This window comes from Garra rufa, chromosome 13 (assembly GCF_049309525.1).
Source record: "Garra rufa chromosome 13, GarRuf1.0, whole genome shotgun sequence".
In the NCBI taxonomy this organism is placed as follows: Eukaryota; Metazoa; Chordata; class Actinopteri; order Cypriniformes; family Cyprinidae; genus Garra; species Garra rufa.
The window spans coordinates 7454333-7480504 of NC_133373.1; the positions used below are offsets into that span (position 1 = coordinate 7454333).

Sequence of the window (26172 nt, forward strand, 5' to 3'; positions counted from 1 at the left end):
CCTCAAATGCTCATCGTTTCTAGCTCGGCAAGACGGGCGTTTGAGAATAAAAAGTATATAGGTTGTAAATGTTTTTAGAAAATAACCAATGGTTTTGGTAGATAAGACCCTTCTTTCTCGGCTGGGATCATTTAGAGCCCCTTGAAGCTGCATTTTGGAGGTTCAAACTCGAGGGCACTATAGAAGTCTATTATATGGAGAGAAATCCTGAAATGTTTTCCTCAAAAAACACCATTTCATGACATGAACATCTTGGATGACAAGGGGGTGAGTACATTATCTGTAAATTTTCTGAAAGTGAACTAGTCCTTTTTTTTGCATTCTCAGATTCCAGATTTTCAAATAGTATAAGACAATATCTCAGCCAAATATTGTCTAACAGACCATACATTTTTTAGATGATGCATAATTCTCAATTTCCAAAAGTTGACCATTATGAATTGTTTTGTGGTCCAGGGTCACATTTTATTTCTGTCATTCATTAGCTATGCAGTGATCGCTTATGGCTGTGCCGAGTGCCCCAAGCTAAGCTGTGGTCGGGAAGGCTGTGAAACCGAGTTTTGCTACCACTGCCGCCAGCTGTGGCACCCGGACCAGACTTGTGACCAAGCCAGACGTCAGCGCGCTCGCCACACTTCAGGAGCCAACGATGTTTCCACGCTCTACGTGTTCAACGAGGAGCCTGGTGGTATGGCACAAATATTGAGGGAGGGTCTAATCTAATATCTGTTTGGTGTCCACTGGCTAACATGTTTGTTCTGCTTTTCATCTTGAAGATGCAGAGGAGATCAAGCCGTGTCCACGTTGTGGTGCCTACATCATGAAGACTAATGATGGCAGCTGCAATAGAATGAACTGCACAGTGTGTGCTTGTCAGTTCTGTTGGCTGTGCATGCAGGAGATCACTGATGTGCACTACCTCAGGTACACACACGCACACAATACACGCGGTCATCTAATTACAGTAAGAGTAGTCACACGTAGCCAGATCTTTGACTAATGGCTAGGTCTAGTCTGCATTGTAGCTTATTTTGTTTAAAAAGTACCCACTTAAACAGCAAGAGATGGTCTGATTGACATGTAAAGTAACCATCCACAGTTCAGTTCGGTTTTACACATTTTAAAGGGCTATTATGCTCTTTTACAAAGTCTTTATTTTGTTTTGGGGGTGCACTAGAACATGCTCTCATGCTTGGTGGTTCGAAAAACGCATTATTTTTCACATAATTACATTATTTCAATAGCTTTCTTCCCAGGCTGGTGCAAATGGCTCAATTAGTTCCGGGTTTGATGAAGGTCCGCTTTCCGAAACACTAAATGTGTTGTGATTGGTTAGCAGTCCCACTGCGTTGTAAATGGCGAACAGTTTAGACGGCGTTTCAGTCCTGCCACGCCCCTTCCCAAAGCAGCAAGTTCTGTGTACAACTGCGCAAGCTAGAGTAAAGTGATTATTATGTATTAAATATGGATATTTTTCTTCAAAAACACATCAGATCGCTAAAAGAGGCTTTTATCGACCCTCCCCTCTGAGCCATGTGAGGCACTTTTAATTATGGATCGACTTGTTTTGGACTGATGGTGAGAAACACTTGTCTATGCCGTTCGCTGAAGCATCCCAGAAGTGGCTGTCCATGCTACATGATTTTTAATAAATTTTATAATTTCTTGAATGCCAAGAATCGATTAGTCTAGCCTGTTTTTTGTTAATGAACGGAAAATTGTAGCGCACCTCCCATCCAATAAATTACAATAAGCTTTGTGCTTTGGTACATTTGATATGAAACAAAGTCTCAGAATTAAAATTATGTTTATTTTAGTACAATATTCAAACAAACGCCGTTTTGGTGCTGTTTAAAGAGCAAGTCATATGGTATTTTAAATATTGTCCTAATACCTTCTACTACAGGTTTAAATGCATCATTGTAATTAACTCAGAATATAAATTTAATATTAGATAACATTTAATATTAGTTCTGTCTGTAAAACCCTTCCTTCACCAAGCCTACTCTGCTCTGATTGGTCAGCTGGCCAAGTTTGTTGTGATTGGTCTTTCTGTATACAGTGCAAGCAAATTGTGTTGCCAAGTCCAAAGTTTACAGCGGAATTGGGTTTTTCAATACTGTTGCCGCTGGTTGTTTTTCATGTCAGTGGGTTGAAGCAACTCCAATAATGTGATATTTAGCTCCTGAAATGCTAATTTTACCACAGGAACCCTGCCAAAAATTGTGTATTTTACCCCCCAGAACGCAAATTTACCGGGAAACCCTGCTTTAAAACGCGATTGGGCTAGTTCTGAGTAGCATTCGGGCGGGTTTTGTTGTGAAAACTTGGCAACCCTGACCCACAGTTTAGCTTCTATTCTTCACAAAACACAAAACAATAATAGTGGATACGTTAGCACTCTGACTAACTGATGAAAATATATAGTTTGTAAACCAAAGTATGTCTACTGGAATGTCTGAAGAGTGACAGACAAAAAATGCTCTGTGTCTTAACTTTTAATTAGAACACAGAAAAGCTGTACAAAGGCGCACTTTTAACTACTGATTCTTCACATCATCATCTTTCAGCAGTGAAAACAAAACAAACTTGCTTTTACAGTGCAGAACACAGCGTCTTGATGAAACACTTTACATACTGTTTACATTTAAGGATAGCTACGTAACAAACTGCAAAAAAATATATTTCTCGAAAACCCATATGACCTGCTTTTTAATGTGGAGTGATTGCTGTAACGCCTTAGTTCAAGAGAAACAGCACATTAAGTGATCTCCTCCATTTTAATACATGAAATTAACATAAATAAACATCAGAAGGTATTTTAAAAGAAAGACTTACCGAAATACGTATCCTTATGTAATCGTCTTATAGTCTTGTGTAAACGCTCAAATACTGTTTTAACCGTGCAAAGATGTCAGTATAACAGCTTGTAAACAATGTCACATAACATCACATTTACCTCAGAAAAAAACATATTTGGTGACCATAAACTAGTCAGCTACAAAGATTAACTCTAGAGAGGATCATTTTGCTAAATATATTCACCATATTACATATTCAATATAATTTTTTACTGTTCAAATAGCAAGCTTGTGAATCTAAATTGAATAGTGAAATTTGTGTCTAGTTAATACATTTATAATGTTAAAAATGTTTTCTATTACAAATAAATGCTGTTCTTTTGAACTTTCTATTCATCAAAGAATCCTGAAAATAAAAGTATCATGGTTTCCACAAAATATAAAGCAACACAACTGTTTTTAACATTAATAATAATCAAAAATGTTTCCTAAGTACCAAATTAGCATATGAGAATGATTTCTGAAGGATCATGTGACACTGAAGACTGGAGCAATTGTTCAATAATGGTGCAGAAAACACTGAAAAATAGGTACAAAATTTATATAAGTTTGTAACATTTCTTTTTCAATAAAAGCCCCTACAGATTCAAAGACCTAAGTTTGAAGATGAGGGACAATACAGGTTTGATCATGAATATCCGGCTTATTTGCTGACTCAAACTGTTTCAGAGATTTGATCCCTCTAACATTGAAAATGCTCAGTGTATCAAGCCTCTACCTTCTAAATACTTTATGTCCAGACAGACTTTGTAAGTCACATTTACCAGAATTGTAGAATGAGTGATTTTTTATAAAGATTTGTATGCAAAATCTGATCTATGGGTGTGTGTAAATGAAACTCTTATTGTTGTTAAGTCTGCTTGCATTTATTAATTGATTAAGTAACTGTAGGCAATTGTACAATCTCTAATTAACTTTTACAGAATACTTATCCAGTGTGCAAAGCATTCACAGCCAAATATAGGACATTTGCCTGCAATTACATAGCCCACATTCATCACCAGCAGTCACCAGAGTCTGTGATCTGTTATTAAACTACTCTCAGACACATTCAGTCCAAGCTAAACAGGGGTAATTCTGCAGCACAAGAATGTCAGATATGTTTTTCTGGCCCTACAATGCTGAGCTTGTGCCAAGTTGCTTGTGTGGCCGACTTCATGGACGCTACAAATTATCAGATTTGCTTAATTACTCTTAATCAACACAAGTCGTGCAGAAGCTGAGCCGCTTCAGAGGTCTGATCTTTAAAATAGTGACTTTGCTACCCGTTTCAGTGAGCTATTGCTGCGCCAAAGCTGATTTCTAATAGATTTTTCTGTTCTTGGATGCCAGCCAGCACGGACTTTCGTCAATTAATCAGTGCAAATCTCTGTTCATATTTCCTTTTCCATGCAACCCAACCCCCACGATTAGCCAGAAGCAGGGATCTTAATATAATGAACACCCCTTTCTGCTGGGCTCCAGACGGGCGGAGGAAGATTTTTATGAAATGACAGAATATATAAATAATTCTGTCATCCTTTACTCTCCCTCGTGTCGTTCCAAAGCTTTGTGACTTTATTTCTTCTGTGGAAGACAAAAGAAGGTTTTTTGAATAATGCCTGATAGTATTTTGCTGGTTTTGTTTTTCCAGTGGGTCAGTGGGATCCAGTGTTGATGTCCCTATGATTTTCATGTTTGTTTCATGTTCCACAGAAGAAATAAAGTCACACAGGTTTGGAATGACATGATGGTGATTAAAAGAGTAGTTTACTTTCAGAACAAAAATTTACAGATAATGTACTCACCCCCTTGTCATACAAGATGTTCATGTCTTTCTTTCTTCAGTTGTAAAGAAATTATGTTTTTTGAGGAAAACATATCAGGATTTTTTCTACATATAATGGACTTCTATGGTGCCCCCAAGTTTGGACTTCCAAAATGCAGTTTAAATGCAGCTTCAAATGGCTCTAAATAATCCCAGACGAGGAAGACGGATAAAAAAACATTTACAGTTTATATACTTTTTAATCTCTACACAGAGTACACACAGAGCTAGACAAGACAAGCATTTGAGGTTAAAAAGTATATAAATTGTAATTTTATTTAGAAAATAACCGATTGTTTTGCTAGATAAGACCCTTCTTTCCTCGGCTGTGATCGTTTAGAGCCCTTTGAAGCTGCATTTTGGAAGTTCAAACTCGGGGGCACCATAGAAGTCTATTTTATGTAGACAAAATCCTGAAAATTTTTCCTCAAAAAACATAATTTCCTTACAACTGAAGAAAGGATGACAAGGGGTGAGTGCATTATCTGTAAATTTTTGTTCTGAAAGTGAACTACTCCTTTAAATGTTGACAGAATTTTTAATTTTTGGTTAAACTATCCCTTCAAAGGAGAAGTTCACTTCCAGAACAAAATGTACAGATAATTTACATTTCAGGATTTCTCTCCATATAATGGACTTCTATGGTGCCCAAGAGTTTGAAATTCCAAAATGCAGTTTAAATGCAGCTTCAAAGGACTCGATTTCAGTCGAGGAAGAAGGGTCTTATCTAGCGAAACGATCAGTTATTTTCTAAAATAATTGACAATTTATATACATTAAACCTTTTTTTTTAAACAATAGGTGTTTTTAAGACATTTGAAGCACTGACATACAGTATAGTGTATTTACTAAAGATAAATTAAAAATATTGTGTCACCACTTGCATTTCTAGCAGATAAACACTGATGTGCTAAACCTTTTCGGCAATTAAAAACGTTGGATTACGATATTTTTGATGAAATCCAAGAGTTTTCTGACCCTGCATAAACAGCCACAAAACTGACACGTTCAAGGCCCAGAAAGGTAGTAAGGACATCATTGAAATAGACCATGTGAAGCCATAATAAAGTTACGAGAACACTTTTTGTGTGAAACAAATGCGTTGTGGTATACTTTCATGAATGTGCATTGAAGACTTACACAGAAAAAAATAACTATTCTCATAGCTCATAGAACCACTGATGTCACATGGACTATTTTAATAATGTCCTTAGTACCTTTCTTGGCCTTGAACATGTCAGTTGCGTTGCTGTCTATGCAAGGTCAGAAATCTCTCGGATTTAATCAAAAATATCGTAATTTGTGTTCTGAAGATGAACAAAGGGCTTACGGGTTTGGAACAACATGAGGTTGAGTAATTAATGACAGAATTTTCATTTTTGGGTCAGCTATCCCTTTAAGCTAGTAGCCTGTAATATTTTACCACACAGAACAGAACAGGAAGTGACATGCACCGTAGAGGTTTTTTTTTTTTTTTTTTTTTTTTTTTTTTTAACTGCACCGTAGAGGGTTGTAATTCACCCAGGCGGTGCATGAGGCTAATCGAGGATGAGATCATAAAATATTGATTCGGTGAGACAGTGTGCGTGTGTCTGCCTTTATTGGCTAATATTCCTAGTCTTATCTTTAACCTCATGTCATGTACATGTCACAGCTATGTGTCAGTATGAAAAAATACTTTCATTTATCTTCCTCACAGTCCCTCAGGCTGCACTTTCTGGGGAAAGAAGCCATGGTCGCAGACCCGCAAGGTTTTGTGGCAGGTCGGCATGCTGCTCGGGGCTCCGGTGGTGATCTCACTCATCGCAGGCATTGCGATACCAGTCATCATCGTGGGCATCCCGATTTATATGGGCCGCAAGGTAAAGACCTTAAGTTTGCTGCATTATTATATCCTCTCTGTGGTAAAATGGATCCAGTGACCGTTTAATAGCTCTGGGATGATAATAAGACAAGATCATGCCCTTGGCTGTATGCTCATCATAAAAAAAGTGCTGCTGAATGCATATATGTAAATTTATGTAAATCCAACAGACCTGTCTCCTTCACACAGAAGGTAAATGTGATATAGAAAACATTTGCAAAGAAAGTCGAGAGAGTTGCTCTGTGTTATTAGTTTATGGAGGCCAAGTGCCCTAAGAACAAACACCAGAATGTTACCTCTTTAAAGGATTAGTTCACTCCTGAATTAAAATTTCCTGATGATTTACTCACCCCAATGTGATCCAAGGTGTTCATGTCTTTCTTTCTCCTGTTGAAGAGAAATTAAGGTTTCTGAAGAAAACATTCCAGGATTTTTCTCCATATAGTGGACTTCAATGAGGATCAACAGGTTTAAGGTTCAAATAGCAGTTTCACTGCAGCTTCAAAGAGCTCTACACGATCCCAGCCAAGGAATAAGAGTCTTATCTAGCAGAATGATCAGTCATTTTATAAAAAATAAAAATATATATACTTTTTTACCACGAAGACTCGTCATTACACAATCATGTTGGAAAGGTTACGCCTGGTTAGGTCTTTATCTGTGTACTTTGGCTCAAAAAAGTAGGTAAATTCTATATTGTCCGACATTGTTGTTTTACCTTTTTTGTAATGGGCATTTGACTTTCTTTGCACATTCACTTTGTAAACACTGGCAACATGCGTGACCTTTCCAACGTGATTACATTATGTGTGACGTCGAGCTAGTGCAAGATGAGCATTTGTGGTTAAAAAGTATATACATTTTAATTTTTTTTTTAAATAACTGATCATTTTGCTAGATAAGACTCTTATTCCTGGGCTGGGATCTTGTAGAGCACTTTGAAGCTGCATTGAAACTGCAATTTGGACCTTCAACCTATTCATCTCCATTGAAGTCCACTATATGGAGAAGAATTCTGGAATATTTTCCTTAAAAACCATAGTTTCTATCTAACTGAAGAAAAAAAAGACGTGGACATCTTGGATGACATAGGAGTGAGTAAATAATCATTTTTAAAGTGATGTTTTATTAACAAATTTCGGGAGGCGCTCGCACAGATAATTAACACGGCCGATTCACCCTTAGCAATTACTCTCCATATCCAATTAACCCAGGAAAAATCCCTATAAATATCACAACATTCCTACCTTCATCATCTCTTGTCTTGTTAACGCCCCTCCTCCACCCCGTCTCCTCACCTTCTGCCCTTAAGGGGGGAGCGCTTATAGGGTTCGGGCCAGTGCTGAGCTCGGACCCCTCCCCCTGGGTGGGGGAGAGCCCCGGGCTCGGGAATGGCTACCGAGCTCGAGGCCCTCTCCCGGACAGCACGCCAAATACGCACAACCTTTCGCTCAGTTTATTATCCGTAAGAGAGAACTCGTGAAATGCATTTTATATCAAATAAATGTGCCCTTACAATCTTCAAAAAACATTTTATGCTGACTTTAAGTTTGTATCTGTTTGCTTTCCAGGTTCATGGGCGCTGTAAGAAAAATAATATCTCAGGAAGTAAACATTATCTGACAGTGGCCAGTGGGGTCATGATGTCTGTTTTTGTGTCTCCAGTCATAGCAGCCATTACTGTGGGTAAGGAAATCATCTATCCACCTTGCTGATTGTATATAAAATGATGAACGTATAAAACGCTGTGGTTATTTAAAGGATTAGTTCACTTCCAGGACAAAAATGTACAAATAATTTACTCACCCCCTTGTCATCCAAGATGTTCCTGTCTTTCTTTCTTAAGTCATAAAGAAATTATGTTTTTTGAGGAAAATATTTCAGGAATTTTCTCCATATAGTGGACTTTAACGGTGTCCGCGAGTTTGAACTTCAGTTTAAATGCAGCTTCAAAGGGCTCTAAATGATCCCAGCAAAACGATCGGTCATTTTATTAAATAAATTATTATTTCTATACTTTTCTATACCACAAATGCTCATCCTGTCTAGCTCTGTGATGCCCATACGTACTTTGTGCACTTTATCTGTTTCAATACAGTTAGGGTATGTTGAAAAACTTTCATCTCATTTTTCTCCTCCAACTTCAAAACCTTCCTACATCGCTGCAGAAGTACCAACCCAGTGTTTACAAAGTGAACATGCAAAGAAGATCAAACACCCTTACAAGGTAAAACAGCGATGTAGGCTGATTTTGAAGTTGGAGGAGAAAATGAATTGGAAAAAATAAAGACATGAACATGTATGACAAGGGGGTTAGTAAATTATCTGTAAATTTTTGTTCTGAAAGTGAACTAATCCTTTAACCTGTGCAGCACTTACTGCTTCTATACATACTTCTATATGTTTTACACAATGTACAAAGCTTTTCTAAAATATTTACTACCAAAAATGGAAATTCGGGACGTCATTCACTTCCCTCTCCCTCTTTCAATTTTTCAAGTTTGACATCAACTTTTTTAGTATTCCTCAATATATTCATTATAAACAATATACCAAGAAAAAAATAACAAAATATAAAGAATGTCTCTTTTCTGATTATTTTTTTGTAAAAAGTGCAGAATGTAGAGTCGCTAGAGACCTGAGGTGTGTAAAAGTGTAAGTATATTTTTCATGCACAAAAAAATGTAAATATCTGATGACTAAATACATACAATTCACCCTTATTCCTCGAGGTGGCACTGATTAATAGACAATAATGACATGATGTTTCACTCATAACTATCGCAGGCATAAAACTAAAATGCCTTTTGCAGAAGTTAGAGATCCATCCGTGCTCGATAGGTCCGGGTCGCTAAAGACCTGAATATGTAATAGTGACTGGCTAAACATTCACACATTTAAGGGTTAAATATTCACCTTCATGTCGTTCCAAACCTGCAAATTTTTCACATTTATTTTTTTGTTTATTTCGTTTATCTTTTGAACACAAATTAAAATATTTTTGATGACATTTGAGAGCTTTCAAACCCTGCATTAACAGCAACTGATGTTCCCAGAAACATCCCTAAAATACTCCATGTGACATCAGTGGTTCAGCTGTAGTTTTATTATCTGGTACTTTCGTGGACGCGTGTTGAAGACTGACATGGAAGAGAAGGAATTGTAGAATAAAGTCGTTGTTTTTGTTTACCTTGTGCACAAAAAGTATTCTTATAGTTTCGTAAAATTATGGTTAAACCACTGATGTCACATGGACTATTTTAACAATGTCCTTACTACCTTTATGGGCCTTGAACATGTCGGTTGCGTTCCCTTTGATTGTATGGAAAAGAGCAACTGGCCCATTATTAAAGAGTTCTTGAGGGAAAACAACCAATATTTTGTGAGGGGTGAACTAATCCTTTAACATTCACATTGCACACATTTTAGCTTACATATGTGCATGCAGCTGTTTCATTCATACTCGCGCATACACACACCGACTGCCCCGGTCGTCTCTGATGACTCATCTATCTTCTGCTTTGGCACTCCTGTGAGCGCTGGAGCGGGGAGGGGAAGATTACAGCAGCCGGCTGCAACTAAAATGTCAGAGCGATCTCCATGGCATAGCGTGAAGTCCTGAGCACAGCACATTCAATACTCTATGCTCTCCTCGCAAACCCAAAGCCTGTGTTCCCTCCCATTCTCCCCTCTGAATAGCCCTGTCTGTTCTGCAGCTCTGACCTCTCCTCAGGAGAGCCACAGAGGGGCCTTGTCCCCTTCAATGTCCCCATCAACAATGCCACTCTGTTCTTATCCAGAATCAGGAGGATCATGGCCTTTTGTCTCCTTTATTGTGCGTTGTCCTTGTCTTTGCTGCTAGCATTATGCCGTATTTATGCTGCCATTATGTGCACTTTTTCCTTCTGAAAATAAGTTCACTTTTGGGCTAAATATGTCTTGTGAATATGGCTTTTGCATATAGGGACTTAACTTGTACTTATACAATATTGTCTGTAATTAGTAATACAACTCTTTCAGAATAACTTCATATTTAATTCCAATTTACTACATTTTCTGTGTTTGAAGGGGTGGGGGTGCCTCTTATGTTGACGTATGTCTACGGGGTCGTGCCCATGTCGTTGTGTCGTAATGGCTGGTGCAGGCCACAAACTGAACCTCCTGAAGTACGGAACATACAGCTGGAAGATCTGGCCAATTGTAAGTCCAACTTCCTGAAATTTCCTGAAATATGAATATAGGAATATACATTTACAGTTAACTTAAACATTAAAATAGCACTTTAACTCAAATATAAAAAATTAGAAGGCATTTATCTAGCAATTTAATACTGAGATTCCTGTTTTTGTGCCATAAAAATATAGCTGATACAGTAATGTAGAATGTAGAAAATGCAGAACATAGCTTCAGTGGAGTTGGCTATTTTCTTGCTAGTACTCCGAGACGGATAGTAGTGAAGTATTTTTACTTTGCTTTAAAAGCACTTTTTCAAGTGTCTGTACTTTATCAGAGTGTTCTTCTTTATAAAACTTTACTTCACAACATTCCAAAGCATAATATTGTGCTTTTAACTGCACTACGTTTTATATTAAATATCATTTAATACTTAATTACATTAGAAATGTAGTACCTTCTTACTTTTACTCAAGTAAAAGTAATTCCGAGATTTACTTAAGTACAAGAAAGTACTACATTTTTAACAAAACAAATTGTATTTTTGAAATGTAGTGCAGTAAAAAGTACTACATTATGCTTTGGAATGTAGTGAAGTAAAAGTTTTCCAAAGAAAAACACTTTGTACAGATACAAAGTGTTTCTGTACAAAGAAACACTAAAAATACTTCACTACTGTCCACCTCTGTACTGTAGTTTGTACTTTTAATAGGTTCATTGTAGCCACTTTTTGATAAGAGTTTTTAGTGTAGCTAACTACTTTTAAGAGTATCTTCGTTGTAGTTTAACCACCTTAAACAGATTTACTATAGTTTGATACTGTTTGCTATCGTTTAGTGTAGCTATAACTACTTGTACAAGTATCTTTTCTGTAGTTTAACCACCTTAAACAGATTTACTGTAGTTAGCTACTTTTTACTAGGAGTTTTTAGTGTAGCTAACTAATTTTAAGAGTATCTTTCTTGCAGTTTAACCACCTTAAACAGATTTTCTGTAGTTTGATACTGTTTGCTATCGTTTAGTGTAGCTATAACTACTTGTACAAGTATCTTTTCTGTAGTTTAACCACCTTAAACAGATTTACTGTAGTTAGCTACTTTTTACTAGGAGTTTTTAGTGTAGCTAACTAATTTTAAGAGTATCTTTCTTGCAGTTTAACCACCTTAAACAGATTTTCTGTAGTTTGATACTGTTTGCTATCGTTTAGTGTAGCTATAACTACTTGTACAAGTATCTTTTCTGTAGTTTAACCACCTTAAACAGATTTACTGTTGTTAGCTACTTTTTACTAGGAGTTTTTAGTGTAGCTAACTACTTTTAAGAGTATCTTCGTTGTAGTTTAACCACCTTAAACAGATTTACCATAGTTTGATACTGTTTGCTATCGTTTAATGTAGCTATAACTACTTGTACAAGTACCTTTTCTGTAGTTTAACCACCTTAAACAGATTTACTGTAGTTAGCTACTTTTTACTAGGAGTTTTTAGTGTAGCTAACTAATTTTAAGAGTATCTTTCTTGCAGTTTAACCACCTTAAACAGATTTTCTGTAGTTTGATACTGTTTGCTATCGTTTAGTGTAGCTATAACTACTTGTACAAGTATCTTTTCTGTAGTTTAACCACCTTAAACAGATTTACTGTAGTTAGCTACTTTTTACTAGGAGTTTTTAGTGTAGCTAACTAATTTTAAGAGTATCTTTCTTGCAGTTTAACCACCTTAAACAGATTTTCTGTAGTTTGATACTGTTTGCTATCGTTTAGTGTAGCTATAACTACTTGTACAAGTATCTTTTCTGTAGTTTAACCACCTTAAACAGATTTACTGTAGTTAGCTACTTTTTACTAGGAGTTTTTAGTGTAGCTAACTACTTTTAAGAGTATCTTCGTTGTAGTTTAACCACCTTAAACAGATTTACTATAGTTTGATACTGTTTGCTATCATTTAGTGTAGCTATAACTACTTGTACAAGTATCTTTTCTGTAGTTTAACCACCTTAAACAGATTTACTGTAGTTAGCTACTTTTTACTAGGAGTTTTTAGTGTAGCTAGCTAATTTTAAGAGTATCTTCGTTGTAGTTTAACCACCTTAAACAGATTTTCTGTAGTTTGATACTGTTTGCTATCATTTAGTGTAGCTATATCTACTTGTACAAGTATCTTTTCTGTGGTTTAACCACCTTAAACAGATTTACTGTAGTTAGCTACTTTTTACTAGGAGTTTTTAGTGTAGCTAACTACTTTTAAGAGTATCTTTCTTGCAGTTTAACCACCTTAAACAGATTTACTATAGTTTGATACTGTTTGCTATTGTTTAGTGTAGCTATAACTACTTGTACAAGTATCTTTTCTGTAGTTTAACCACCTTAAACAGATTTACTGTAGTTAGCTACTTTTTACTAGGAGTTTTTAGTGTAGCTAACTACTTTTAAGAGTATCTTCGTTGTAGTTTAACCACCTTAAACAGATTTACTGTAGTTGGATACTGTTTGCTATCATTTTTTGTAGCTATAACCACTTGCACAAGTATCTTTTCTGTAGTTTACAACTTTAAACAGATTTACTGTAGTTAGCTACTTTTACTATAAGTTCTTAGTGTAGCTAACTAATTGTAAGAGTATCTTTGCTGTATTTTAACCACACTAAACATCTTCTTTATTGTAAGTTACTTTATGCTGGGAGTTTTTAGTGTAGCTAACTACTTGTAAGAGTATCTTTTCTATAATTTACCCGCCTTAAACACATGTACTGTAGTTAGCTACCTCTTACTAGGAGTTTTTAGTGTAGCTAACTCATTTTAAGACTATCTTTGATGTATTTTAACCACATTGAAGAGCTTCTTTGTAGTTAGTTACTTTTTGCTAGGAGCTATATCTAACTACTTTTAAGTGTATCTTTGTTCTAGTTTACCCTCCTTAAACAGATTCTCAGTAGTTAGCTACATGTTAGTAACATGTAGGGATGCACCGATCCGTATCGGCCGATCACTTGCGCGTTTTGTCAGTAAAGCCGGTTCTGTAATCAGCGGTAAATGCCATCAGGTGCGTGATTTCACATTGAGCCGTATATACTACACACAGCCGTTGTTCACTGACAAGCTGCACACATTCACACTGATAATGAACATTGATTTGCGCAGCTTGTCGGTAAACAACGGCTGTGTGTAGTATATACGGCTCAACGTGAAATCACGCACCTGATGGCATTTACCACTGATTACAGAACCGGCTTTACTGACAAAACGCGCAAGCATGATTGGCCGATTCGTATCGGTGCATCCCTAATAACATGTGTAGCTAACTTGTTTAAAAGAGTATCTTTACATTATTAATATTTTTAAGTTTGGGAAGCTGTTTCAACACTGCTTATCCAACACTCTACTGTACATTATTAATGCTAGAAAATGATCCTACTGTATTATAAATTGCTAATCATTATGCATGAGTTTGTATTTGATAATGGAAACATTGTAACTGTAGTGAATAAAGATTAGTCTTGTAATATTAAGCTCACAGTTTGGCCTGATCTGATGACATTTAAACTTCTCTTGAAGATCTTCTATTTTCTCATGTAGTCAGTGATCACTGGACCGGCCAGACCAACCCAGCTCTATCCGACGGAAATGTACAGGAAGTGAGTGTGAATGTGGAGGAAGTGATGCCACTTCCCAGCACCAGTGTGGAGCAGTCTGGAGCTAAAGGCTCAGATGAACCTCCTAATGATGGACATGTTGACAGCACTGAGCAGGTTGTTCAGTCAGACGATTTGGATGTAGTTGAGGAGTGTGCCTTCAGTAGCACACAAACATTTGCTCTGAGGTCAGCAAATTTTATGACAAAGCTTGATTTTATTTTATTTTTCAAATATTAATAAGCAAAGCAGTTCAAAAGTCTGGAGATTTTCAGTGTTTTTGAAACACGTCTCTTGTGCTAATTTATTCCATTATTAATTATAAAATATAGTAAAACCATAAAATTGTGAAATAATATTTGACTGTTAAATACTATATTACATTTTAAAATGTAATTTATTCCTGTGATCAAAGCTAAATTTGCAGCATCATTACTCCAGCCTTCAGTGTCACATGATCCTTCAGAAATCATTCTGAAATGCTGATTTGCTGCCCAAGAAATGCTTCTTCTTATTATAAATGTAATAAAATCATAATGTTATTATCAACTGCTGCTTTATATTTGATTTTATTACTTACTTTTCAGGATTCTTTGATGAATAGAAGGCTTTGTAACATGAATATAAATATTTTGTAATATTATATATTTCTTTACTGTCACTTTTGAGCAATTTGATGCATAAAAGTATTAATATCTTCAAAAAAAAAAAAAAAAAAAACTCCCCAAACCTTTAAAAGAAATAATAGTAAGAAATTATGCGAAGCTACTTAAGGTTTTCTTTTTAAATATTTCATTATTTTTTTTTAGGATTTCTAATTTCATAATGATATCAAAATGGCCCTGACATTTATATATTCTCATATTCTCATAAATACACTACCTGTCATAAGTTTTTGAACAGTAACATTTTTAATGTTTTTGAAGAAGTCTCTTCTGTTCACCAAGCCTGCATTTATTTGATGCAAAATACAGCAGAAGCAGTAGTATTGTAAAATATTTTTACTATTTGAAATAACTGCTTTCTATTTGAATATATTTTAAAATGTAATTTATTCCTGTGATCGAAGCTAAATTTTCAGCATCATTACTCCAGTCCTCAGGGTCACATGATCCTTCAGGAATCATTCTAATATGCTTTTATTATTATTATTATTATTATCAATAATATAAAAATTAATCATTTTATTTAGCAAGGATGCTTTAAATTGATCAAAAGTGATAATAAAGACATTTACAATGTTACAATTTCTATTTCAGATAAATGCTGTTTTTTATTTTACTTTCTATTCATTGAAGAAACCTGAAAAAAAATTCTACTCTATTCTATTAATACTAAATGTTTTTTGAGCAGCAAATCAGAATAGTACAATGATTTCTAAATGATCATGTGACTGGAATAATGATGCTACAAATTCAGCTTTAAAATCATAGGAGTAAATTACATTTTAAAATATATTCAAATAGAAAACAGTATTTTTGTATTAGTAAAAATATTTGAACATTAAGTTTTTGCTGCATTTTGGATTAAATAAATGAGCAAAAGAGACTTGTTCAAAAAACATAACAAATCTTACTGTTCAAAACCTTTTGACTGGTATTGTATGGCAAAATTTTTAGATAGAATTAAAAAAAACTGAACATAAATCACATCATCGATTTCTTTTGCCTAAAATCTTTTTTTTGTTGTTGTTTACAGCAGGGAAGGGACTAATATAGAGGTCCGTGTGGAGATCGAGGCCCAGCCACGGGACGGCCGGAAGCCGAGTCTCAGCAGTATTCTCTCTAGCAAGAGCCTGTCGATGGAATCGCTCAGCCAGCCCTGTGAACCTCTGTGTGCCTCACAACAGACAGGGAGCACCGAACCCGTGCCAGTTCCTGAGATAGACAGCGTCTGAGCAAATCCTGGAAAAACCACTGCTTCCACGGCCCACCTACACTCCCACCGGGTGCTTCCAGCCTCTGCCTGCAAACACAGAGAGCCAGCGACATGGAAACCAATACACAGAGACCATGAAAGAAAAAAGAGAGGGAGAGATGAGAGGCCAGGGCAGCTGCCAAAATCCCAAGGAGGCGATTAAAGACGATCATATAAACTCAAATGACCAAGCGCATGTTTGTTGTCAAGTTTGAGGAGTGCTAACCGATTTTATACTGTGTTCTATAGAAAACATCGCCTATTTGGATGCTGGTCTGTTTAATTTATTCACTTTAGCTTTTGTTTTAGCTATACCCTTTTATCTAATGACCATATTCGGTTCGTATCCCCTGACTTACGCATAGGGAATAAAAGGAAAAAGAATTCAACTAGGGATTAATAGCATGGTTAATTCTGCCACAGTTGCCACAGTTCCTAGCCTGAAATGGTGAAATACAGTAACTTTTGTACTGCAGGCTAGTGCTAATTTGGGTAATGGGCTTTTCCCTCATGGTATTTATTCTTTTATTATTCATTATGCATTATGTTGCATTTTATGATGGAGGAGCAAAATCTGTGAGACTTACTAGGCTGTTTTTAATATTTCCTGATTATGATAAAATTAGGTTGAAACTGATGATCTTGTTTCCCTCTGTTCACTTTGAGATCTTTATTTCTGCAGGCTTTCGTTTTTGCCGCTGGTATTGAGTACTTAATGAATCATGAGTTTTAAAAGCCCATTAACTAAATAGCGCACCTTACCTCAAACATCTACATTGACAGTTTCAGCTTACTAAGTAATTCCTTGCATTGGTACCCCAGAGCCAACAGTTGTATAATGTCTAGACTACTGGTATTTTTGACACTTAGGATCAATGGAGGAACTCAGAATGCTAGATCAGGCCTCTAATACAAACTTTTACCCCCTGTCCTATTTGAAAATTAGCAACGGACAGCCCTGTTTCAAGTGTAAAAGACCTCCAGGAGTTTCCAAAACTGAACTTCATAGCTGCACTGCGGATTGGGAACAATGAATGGAACAGTATGTCAATAAAACGATTTGTATTGAATGACTGAGAGATTTGTTTTCTTCTCATTTGTTCAATAGTTTTCATTTTGATTTACAGGTGGGATGTTATTTTATATTTTACGTAGTTTTTATGTAAACCATTCTGATAGCATTTCTACAAGGCACAGATAGAGGGCGCTAGAGCTCTAAAAACACTCGATACCTGCTCAATTTGGAGTCCAATAAGAAATACAAGCAGTTCAGAGTTATGTATGTTTAAATCTAAAAATGTTATTTGTGATAATACAGAATTTTAACAGAATACCTTACTAACTTAATAAACCAGACCATAAATGTGGCCCTGGACCACAAAACCAGTCTTAAGTAGCACGGGTGTATTTGTAGCAATAGCCAAAAATACATTGTATGGGTCAAAATTATACATTTTTCTTTTATGGCAAAAATCATTAGGATATTAAGTAAAGATCATGTTCCATGAAGATAATTTGTAAATTTCCTACCGTAAATAAATCAAAACTACATTTTTGATTAATATGCATGCTAAGAACTTCATTTGGCAATTTTCTCAATATTTAGATTTTTTTGCACCCTCAAATTTCAGATTATTAATTAGTCGTATCTGGGCCAAATGTTGTCCTATCCTAACAAACCATACATCAATGGAAAGCTTGTTCATTTTATACACTTATGACTGGTTTTGTGCTTATTTAATTATTTTTTGTGAATCAGGGTGCATAATATGAAGATGCTTTATTATTGAAGATAATATTTTTATATGTTTAACCATTGGAAATTGGTTCAGAACAGTAGCAACATAAATCAGTTTTTTTTTTTTTTTTTTTTTAATTAGGCCTGTTGCTGTGGTAAACCCATAGATTCAGGCTGTTTTTATTAATCTTAAATCTTTTTATTTTATTTTTTATTTTTTTATGTGTGGCTAAGCTTGTACCCTCACTGTAAATTTACAATTGACAACAAATAATAATTCTGTTGATATAATATAATTTATCTGACGTCACCACATTATTTTTTTGCTCACGGTCATGACACTATAAGGAGGTTATTAGAAAATAAATTTATTACTGATAATTCTACAAATATTTTGTTTCAATAGTGAAAAGTTGCTAAAAAGTACTAAAATGATCATAATTACCAGTGTTGGGGATGGTTACTTTTTTATTGTGTTACTCCCTAAAAATTAAACAAATTATGTTACTTTTTATGGTAAGTAATGCGTTACATTATTTTGCGTTTACTTTTGAAATCTGGGCAGGGCTTGCTTGTTTTAAATACAAAAACTTTGATTTTTGTCACAAGGACGGTCTGAGACGTGCGGATCCATTTGCAGCATTTTATTCAGGCAAACAAACACAAAGGGGCAGGCAGAAATCGTGGTCAAACACAGGCAGAAGGTCGGGGCTGGCAGCGAGAATCATACACAAGAGGGAGTCTAGGAATCGAAAACACAGGGAATCAAACACGGGAAAGAAACGCTCAGAATGTAGCCGGGGCAATACAAGACTTCGCGAAGAAGCTGTGTGTGTGAGTGGCATATAAGCTGTCTGTGTGATGAGCTGCAGGTGTGTGTGTGTGTGTGTGTGTGTGTGTGTGTGTGTGTGTGTGTGTGTGTGTGTGTGTGTGTGTGTGTGTGTGTGTGTGTGTGAATGAGCTGCAGGTGTGTGCAGTGATCAGTGCAGTGAGAAACAGGGAGCAGGTGAATGCAGTGATTGGTGCAGTGGCTTGTGGGGAATGAAGTCCATGATGTGTAGTGCAAGAGTTAATGACAGGACGACTCAATTCGTGACAGATTTTTAGCAAATGTAAAAGCCCTTTCACACCAAAAAGTGAAATGAATAAGCCTAAGGCTGAAGGAAAAGTAAATTAACGTCTGTACAGTAGAACTGCAGAAAGAGGTTCAACACTCTTCAGCAATGAGAAAAATGAAGCACAAATGTTAATTAATCTAAAGTGAGTTTTGCTTATTAGTATGGTTGAATTGGATCAAAAAAGGTCTGCAGCAAAGACATTAGCTAAAAATGGGATTAAATACATAAAGGAAACAAAAAGTAACTTGTAAAAATGTAAATAAAAGTGAAAATTGTGGATTAGTCAGTTCTTGTAATTGAAAAAGTACTGTTACTTTATTAGTTACTTGAAAATAGTAATCTGATTACGTAACTCGCGTTACTTGTAATGCATTACCCCCAATACTGATAATTACATAAGAATTTATTTAAAATTTTGTTTTACTTTTATGATGTCCAAAAGGCACCAAAGACTGGGAATGACCTATTTCCCTTAACAACATAGAACATTTGTAATATTTGGTGGTTCAAAATGCTGTGAAATGTTTAGAATTGTCTTTAAAAAAAATTAAATATGCTTAAAGTTTAAAAGGGGATTATTCATGTCAAAGACAACTTTAAAATTTATATTGTTGAAAATTCTAATTTTACTGAGGGACACTAAAAGCACCGAATCCCAGGAATGACACGGGAACATTCGATTTCATGTTTTCTAATAACACCATTTGAATCAAATAAATAAATGACAATATAAATATAGGCTATAATAATATTATTATCGACAAAATGCATAAAGCGATAATAACATACAGGCATAACCTATTAAAAGTTTCACTGTTACAGTCTTTGTTTACGTTGTTCAAACTCAAAGCATGACCCGGATGAGTAATTATATTCTTCGCTAAGAGTTTCATTTCATTCATTTTCATTTACCTTTATTTAACCAGGAATGAAAACTCACTGAGATTAAAATCTCTTTTCCAGGAGTGTCCTGGCCAAGGTAGGAGTTGCAACAGACATTACAAAGAAGACAACTAACACATTAAAAACAATCACACACAATTTGGTTTCTCTCTAAATTATACAATAAAGACTTAAAATTATTATACGACACCAAGTTCTGTAATTTTATCTCCTTTTGGAGAAGTATCCAGTCTGAAGTGGCGGCATATTTAAAAGAAGTTTTACCAAATTCAATCCTGACAAAAGGAACACACAGATTGTAATTTGATTGAGAACGTAGTGAATAACTTCTAAACGAAGTCCTTTGTATAAGACAGCAGAGATAAATTGGTAAACAACCCAAAATTGCCTTATATATCAACATGATTTCGCATGATTGTACTTCTTTTTTCATCGCCAGTCATGAAACGTCAGTGGCTGTGTGAAGGGAGCAGCTCGTGGATCTCCGTCAGTCGGGCAGTGAAGGGTTAATGTTACTGTACAGATACAGGACTGTGAGCCGGTGTCTATAGGCAGCTCGTGTCCACTCGATCCATTACTCGCTGCATGCTACTCCACTTTCCCCATTCCAACAGTAGGCACCAAAGAAGAGCTCTGCACCTGCTCTGCAGACACCTTCCAGCATGGATGCGTTAAAATCCGCCGGGAGAGCTATAATCAAAAGTCCTGGAGTTCCGCGGCACACATGGGGAACGTCCAAGCATGAAAGTGAGTAACCAGCGTTTATCTCTGTTTACGTTTTATTGAATACAACTGCATCAGTGCTGCTGTTCAAGCGATGCTCTGATAACACTGCCTTCCTGAAACTACAGTACCTGAACATCTTTTGTTTGTCGTTTTAGTGTCATTTTAATCAGCAATGCAACGTTGTTTGCTTAATTGTTTATTTAATGTTTCTGCATAGTGAGATACTCATCTGTGTAGTTGCACATTTACAGTAGGATTCTTTCCCAGTATTAAACATATACAGTCTAGTTACTGTAAAACATCTTTTTCTCACTTTTTCCCATGTGTATAAGAAAATCCAATTAGATCGCATAGATGTCACCACTGAACTGTTCAAGGTTGACTGGCTTTTTGAAATGTGTTGAAACTTGGTGAAGCTCGGAGAGACAGCTGGCCATGCTGTGCAAATAAAATCACAGTTCCAACTTTCACACTTTCACTGACTCCAAATCACACTTCATCCATTTATGTTTTAATAATTGAATCAGTTGGCCGGTCCTGCCAGCTTTTGTTCTGTCAGGAGGAAGAATCGAGCGCTCTTGTATGGAAAAGAGGGCAGTGGTTTTATGAGACAGCCCGTGTCACATCAGCGGTGACAGGCAGGAGCCTGAGGCTCGACGCGCTGTCATTCTGACGTGTGAGATGTGAAGTTCATGAGGCACTCTGGGGACAAAACATCCTTATTCCCACTTGAACTGTGTGCCAGGCATACAGCTGGAGGAAATCCGCCTGTCTCTTGTGGCTGAGAGTATGTATATTTACTAAAAACCAAGAAAATGAGCATAATGAATAATTCAAATCAACAGTTGCGTCTTGGGAATTCAGATGTGCTCCCTCCAGATTAAATTTTAATGATTTGATCTGTAATGGATGTCTGTCTTTCTAGCAATGCTTTGTATTTCAGAGACAGAGTGAGTAGGATCAAGTGTACAAGGGTTATTTGTTGCTTGAGAACTTGACTAAAATTGCTTGTTCGCATGATTTCTCACAAAGGACTATTATATAGAAATCTATTTTAAAGATGATGGCAGTTACATTTTTTAAAGGAATAGTAAAAGTAAAATTTCGACTTTTATTTACTCACCCTCATGTAATTCCAAACCTTTATGCATTTGTTTTCATCTGTTGAACACACAAAAAAAGATATTTCGCAGAATGTCTCACTTGTTATTATTTGGTTTTTGACCATTGAAAATGTGTACAATGGAACAATTTACCCCTGGAGTCATATTGAAATTCCAATATCTCTGGAACCAAACCATATAGAGCCTAAAAATAGATACGCCATATATTAAATTAAAGATGCCAAAAGGAAAGTTTGTTAAGACCCAATGTCTAAAAGGGCATAAAGATATATTCAATATTTCTTGAGTTACAGGCATGCAAACCTTGGAGAAAAAAACATTAAAAAGGGCTTTTCCACATTTTTGAATGTATGCACTTGTTTTTATTTGTTGAACACAAAAAAGATATTTTGCAGAAGGCCTCACTTGTTCTAAACAAGTCACTTGCAAACAAGAACCATTGCCATTCAAATAAAAAAAGAAAGCTTTTATTTGGGTCATTACGTGTCAAATCAAACAAATTCCAAAACTTTCCCGGCTCAAAATTTTTTGACCATTGAAAATGTACAATTTAACAATTTACCCTTGGAGTCATATTGAAATACCAATTTCTCTGGAATCAAGCCATACAGAGCCTTTAAATGAAGATACAGAAAGGAAAGTTTATTAAGACCAATGTCTAAAAGGGCATAAAGATACCTTTAATATTTCTTTAGTTACAGGCATGCAAACCTTGGAGAAAAAACTTGAAAAGTGCTTTTTCCCCATTTTTGAATGGTCACAATTGGCACATAATGCAACAAAGGTTGCTGAAGTCACTGGGATTCAAAACAAAGAACCAAATGCTTTTATTTGGGTCATTATTTGTCAAATCAACCAAATTTCAGAAACTTCCCTGGCTCAGATTTTTGATTTTGCTATTATTTGGTTTTGACCATTGAAAATGTGTACAATTGAACAATTTACTCATGGAGTCATATTGAAATTCCAATATCTCTGGAACCAAACCATACAGAGCCTTTAAAATGATGATACTGAAAGGAAATCTTGAAAATTGCTGTTTCAAGATAGCAACAAAGATAGCTGAAGTCAACAGATTTTATTAATACACCTACCAATCTCTGTTTAAAAATAACATTATGATGCTGATGCTGCAGTTTTCTAAAATAATTTTTATCCCCTTGTAATTTGGCTCTGAAACTCCCATTTTGACCCCCCCTCTACAAAATTGTGGATTACTCAGTAAATATTCATCCAGGACATTTAATATTTTGGCCTTCATCACTATACATGTTTATCTTTCTTCAGAAAAATTATAGCAAAATCAAACATTTGAGCCTGGAACCTCTGGTTGAGTTTACACAGAACAACCCATTTATAATGTTAAAAAAAGATTTGAAATTTGAAATAAATTGTAGTGTACATACACAAAAAGAGACATTAAAAAAAAAATTATGACGTGTTTGAAACACTCAAAGCATGCAATTTTGAAAAATTATTCAACTTTTGTGTTTTCACACAAAACAAGAGTGACATTAATTAAATATTTTTAGCTCAAAGGGGAGCAGATTCTAGTACAGCATACAAACAAGTGAATAATGAACAGTTTTTGTGCTGGTCTGATGAATATTCATGTGAGGCTGGTGTTGTCTCTCAAGTGTGCGTTTGACTTGATGAAGGTCAGAGTTTCCACTGGCACTCATTAAAAGTGAAATTTCATGTTTTAATGTTGCCAGAAGACAAAGTTCAAGCTAAAATATCACGTTTGGGCTCCTATAGATACTGTCTTTTTTTTTTAGAGAGAGAGAGTTGGTGTGTAATGTCATGCACACACAAGTCACTATCAATTCTTGTTGTGTCATTAAAATAACATTGACAGTTCCAAAGGTCACATTAGTTGCTGCAAGTGTTGAACGCCCTTCCCGTTTTTTTTACTCTGAAAGCTTTTGCAATTTCCAGTGTAATAACCCCTGGGTGGGAAATAACAGGCTTGAGCAGTAGCTTCCTGCTGATCTAATGTAGACATAAAAAAAACTATTTTAAAAATAAACACACTTGCAGTTAATGCTTTACTGTTTGATCATAAATCAGTATGTCAGATCCTCTCTGAGCTGGTACAGCTGTGTCAATCCATGTTTAAGTAAAGCAGACATTCTGGCTTTGGATGAACCAATTACAGAAAGGATGTCAGCAAATGTATCACGTTGTGACCAGGCGCAGTGTGAAGGACAGAGAAGTTGCACTGACATCAGAGAACTGGTCTCCATGTGTCATTTTCAATTATCAGAAGTGGATAAGGTGACTGTGCACACAGACTGACGTATGTCAGCAATGTGGATAGAAAATATTTATATGCACAGACACCCATATGCATACATATGCTCTTATATAAGTCTTGCATGCTCTTTATTTGATCAAAAATGCATGAAATACAAATAAACAGGTTTCTGTTTTAAAATGTAATTTATTCCTGTGATCAAAGCTACATTTTCAGCCGCATTACTTCAGTCTTCAGTGTCACATGATCTTTCAGAAATCGTTCTAATATGCTGATTTGCTCATTATCAGTGTTGAAAACAGTTGTGCTGCTTAATATTTTAGTGGAAACATTGATACATTTGTTCAGGATTCCTAAAAAATATTGTATTTGTAACATTATGTCTTTATTGATTAATTTAAGGCATATTTGACTAGAAGTATTAATATCTTTATAAAAAAAATAATAATAAAAACACACCAGTCATATAGTGTAAAGAAAATTATTCCATAAAAAACTGAATCAATGAATGAAGTGTGCATGTGAGACATTTCCTCCATGCAAAAAAGCTAAATTTGTATTCTTTACGGTTATATTCTTCTCATTATTTTTGATTTATGGTTTCTTGTGTCAAGTTCTGTTCCTAGAGAGTAAAGGATTCTTGGCTGTTTTGTTAACATTCTCTACATTTTTATTATTCAGCCTATGCTTGTTTAATCTTTTATCATACGAATTATAACCTAGTGTCATATAGCATATTCTTTATATTCATTTTTAGCTGACATTAATTATGACATCTCACCCATATATTGACTTAAATAGTTGAATTTTGGAATAAGTATGAATCTGCACCAGGTTTATTTTTAGCTGGTAGCTGGTAGATTGATTTCCAGGGGCACTTTTTACATTTATAAGGGCAATTTTTATAATCACCTTATTATTATAAAAAACATATGTTGCCTTTAACATCAAATACTTTAATCAATATTTTAAACTGTTGTCAATAACAATAGACTATTTATACGCCAAATTATACACAATTATAAAATGGGAGCTTCTAGGGCTGCAATATTATGACAAAAATCATTGTTGGTTATTGCTCTTTATATTGTAAAAATGATTATTAATATCGATATATAAAAAATAATATTAAACATTTTAGTTTCATTCTGGGCATGTCACATTCTGGCTTCACAGACAAACATATCGGTCCATGATGTTAGCGACGTCTAGCCAAGTTATGAAAAAAGAAGCCATGAAATCAATATTTTATTTACATCACATCTGCACTGTGTTGTTTGCAACGAGGGAATGTTAATGTTTATCATAAGGGAATTCGCGAGCGTGCACACTCATCACCTCCTCAGCGTGTTTAGCGCCTGACTAATCCAAGGCCTCTGATTGGCCAATGCATTCCTAAGTTCAACAGAAACGCCTTTGATTAGTTTAAAATGCTCAATGCTGCATAAAAGCAGGTAAAAGCAACGCTTTTCATTCATTTTCACATTTTACTTTAATCGCGACAGCTATAATACGTTGTTTAATTGTGCAGTGGCACTTTTGCCCCTTTGTCTTGAATTTATGGGCCATTTTTGGTGGAATTTTTGCCACAAGCCCTTGTTCATTTCCGACCCTGGTTCAAGGTTAGCTGATAAGCAGTTTCCTCTATGAATTGTTTGTTTCATGTGCTATAAAGAGGCTATTTGTGTGCTTTCCGACTGCACTTGAGGTGGTTGTTAGCCCTTTCAGATGGGAGCTCTTGTAATGAAGGCTTTGTAGTTTTTTTCCACAACAATAAGCACTAACGTTCATACAAACTGGGTGAAACACACACACACACACACACACACACACACACACACACACATACACATACACATACACACAACCATTTTTCTAAATCAAGAGTGTGCAATGCCGTGTGAAAAGACCCTATTAGGTTTTATAAGTGTTCATTTCAGAGTGTATCCAGCTTTATGAAGACAGAGACTATCTTTCCTCAACCGTAATTAGGTCTCAATTCTGACCCGGAAGGCACGTAGGGAAAGAGAGGGAGAGAAGTAGACACTCTCCTTT

General features: G+C 35.6%; 2 protein-coding genes across 6 annotated transcripts in view; both read left to right on the forward strand.

The window, feature by feature from the left end:
* Positions 1-17330, forward strand: part of LOC141283171 (E3 ubiquitin-protein ligase RNF19B) — a 30910-nt gene extending 13580 nt beyond the window's left edge. The window contains exons 4-10 of one of the 3 annotated variants that reach the window (XM_073816447.1): positions 486-688; positions 777-924; positions 6368-6530; positions 8104-8218; positions 10601-10732; positions 14258-14522; positions 16033-17330. In XM_073816447.1, coding sequence (XP_073672548.1) covers positions 486-688; positions 777-924; positions 6368-6530; positions 8104-8218; positions 10601-10732; positions 14258-14522; positions 16033-16231 — 1225 coding nt within the window. In that variant the 3' untranslated portion in view covers positions 16232-17330. The remainder of the gene's footprint in view (positions 1-485; positions 689-776; positions 925-6367; positions 6531-8103; positions 8219-10600; positions 10733-14257; positions 14523-16032) is intronic. The other 2 variants (XM_073816448.1, XM_073816449.1) reach the window with 2 other exon arrangements.
* Positions 17331-20515: 3185 nt separating this feature from the next.
* Positions 20516-26172, forward strand: part of LOC141283148 (low density lipoprotein receptor adapter protein 1) — a 54056-nt gene continuing 48399 nt past the window's right edge. For all 3 annotated transcript variants that reach the window (XM_073816425.1, XM_073816424.1, XM_073816423.1), the window contains exon 1: positions 20516-20757. In XM_073816425.1, coding sequence (XP_073672526.1) covers positions 20673-20757 — 85 coding nt within the window. In that variant the 5' untranslated portion in view covers positions 20516-20672. The remainder of the gene's footprint in view (positions 20758-26172) is intronic.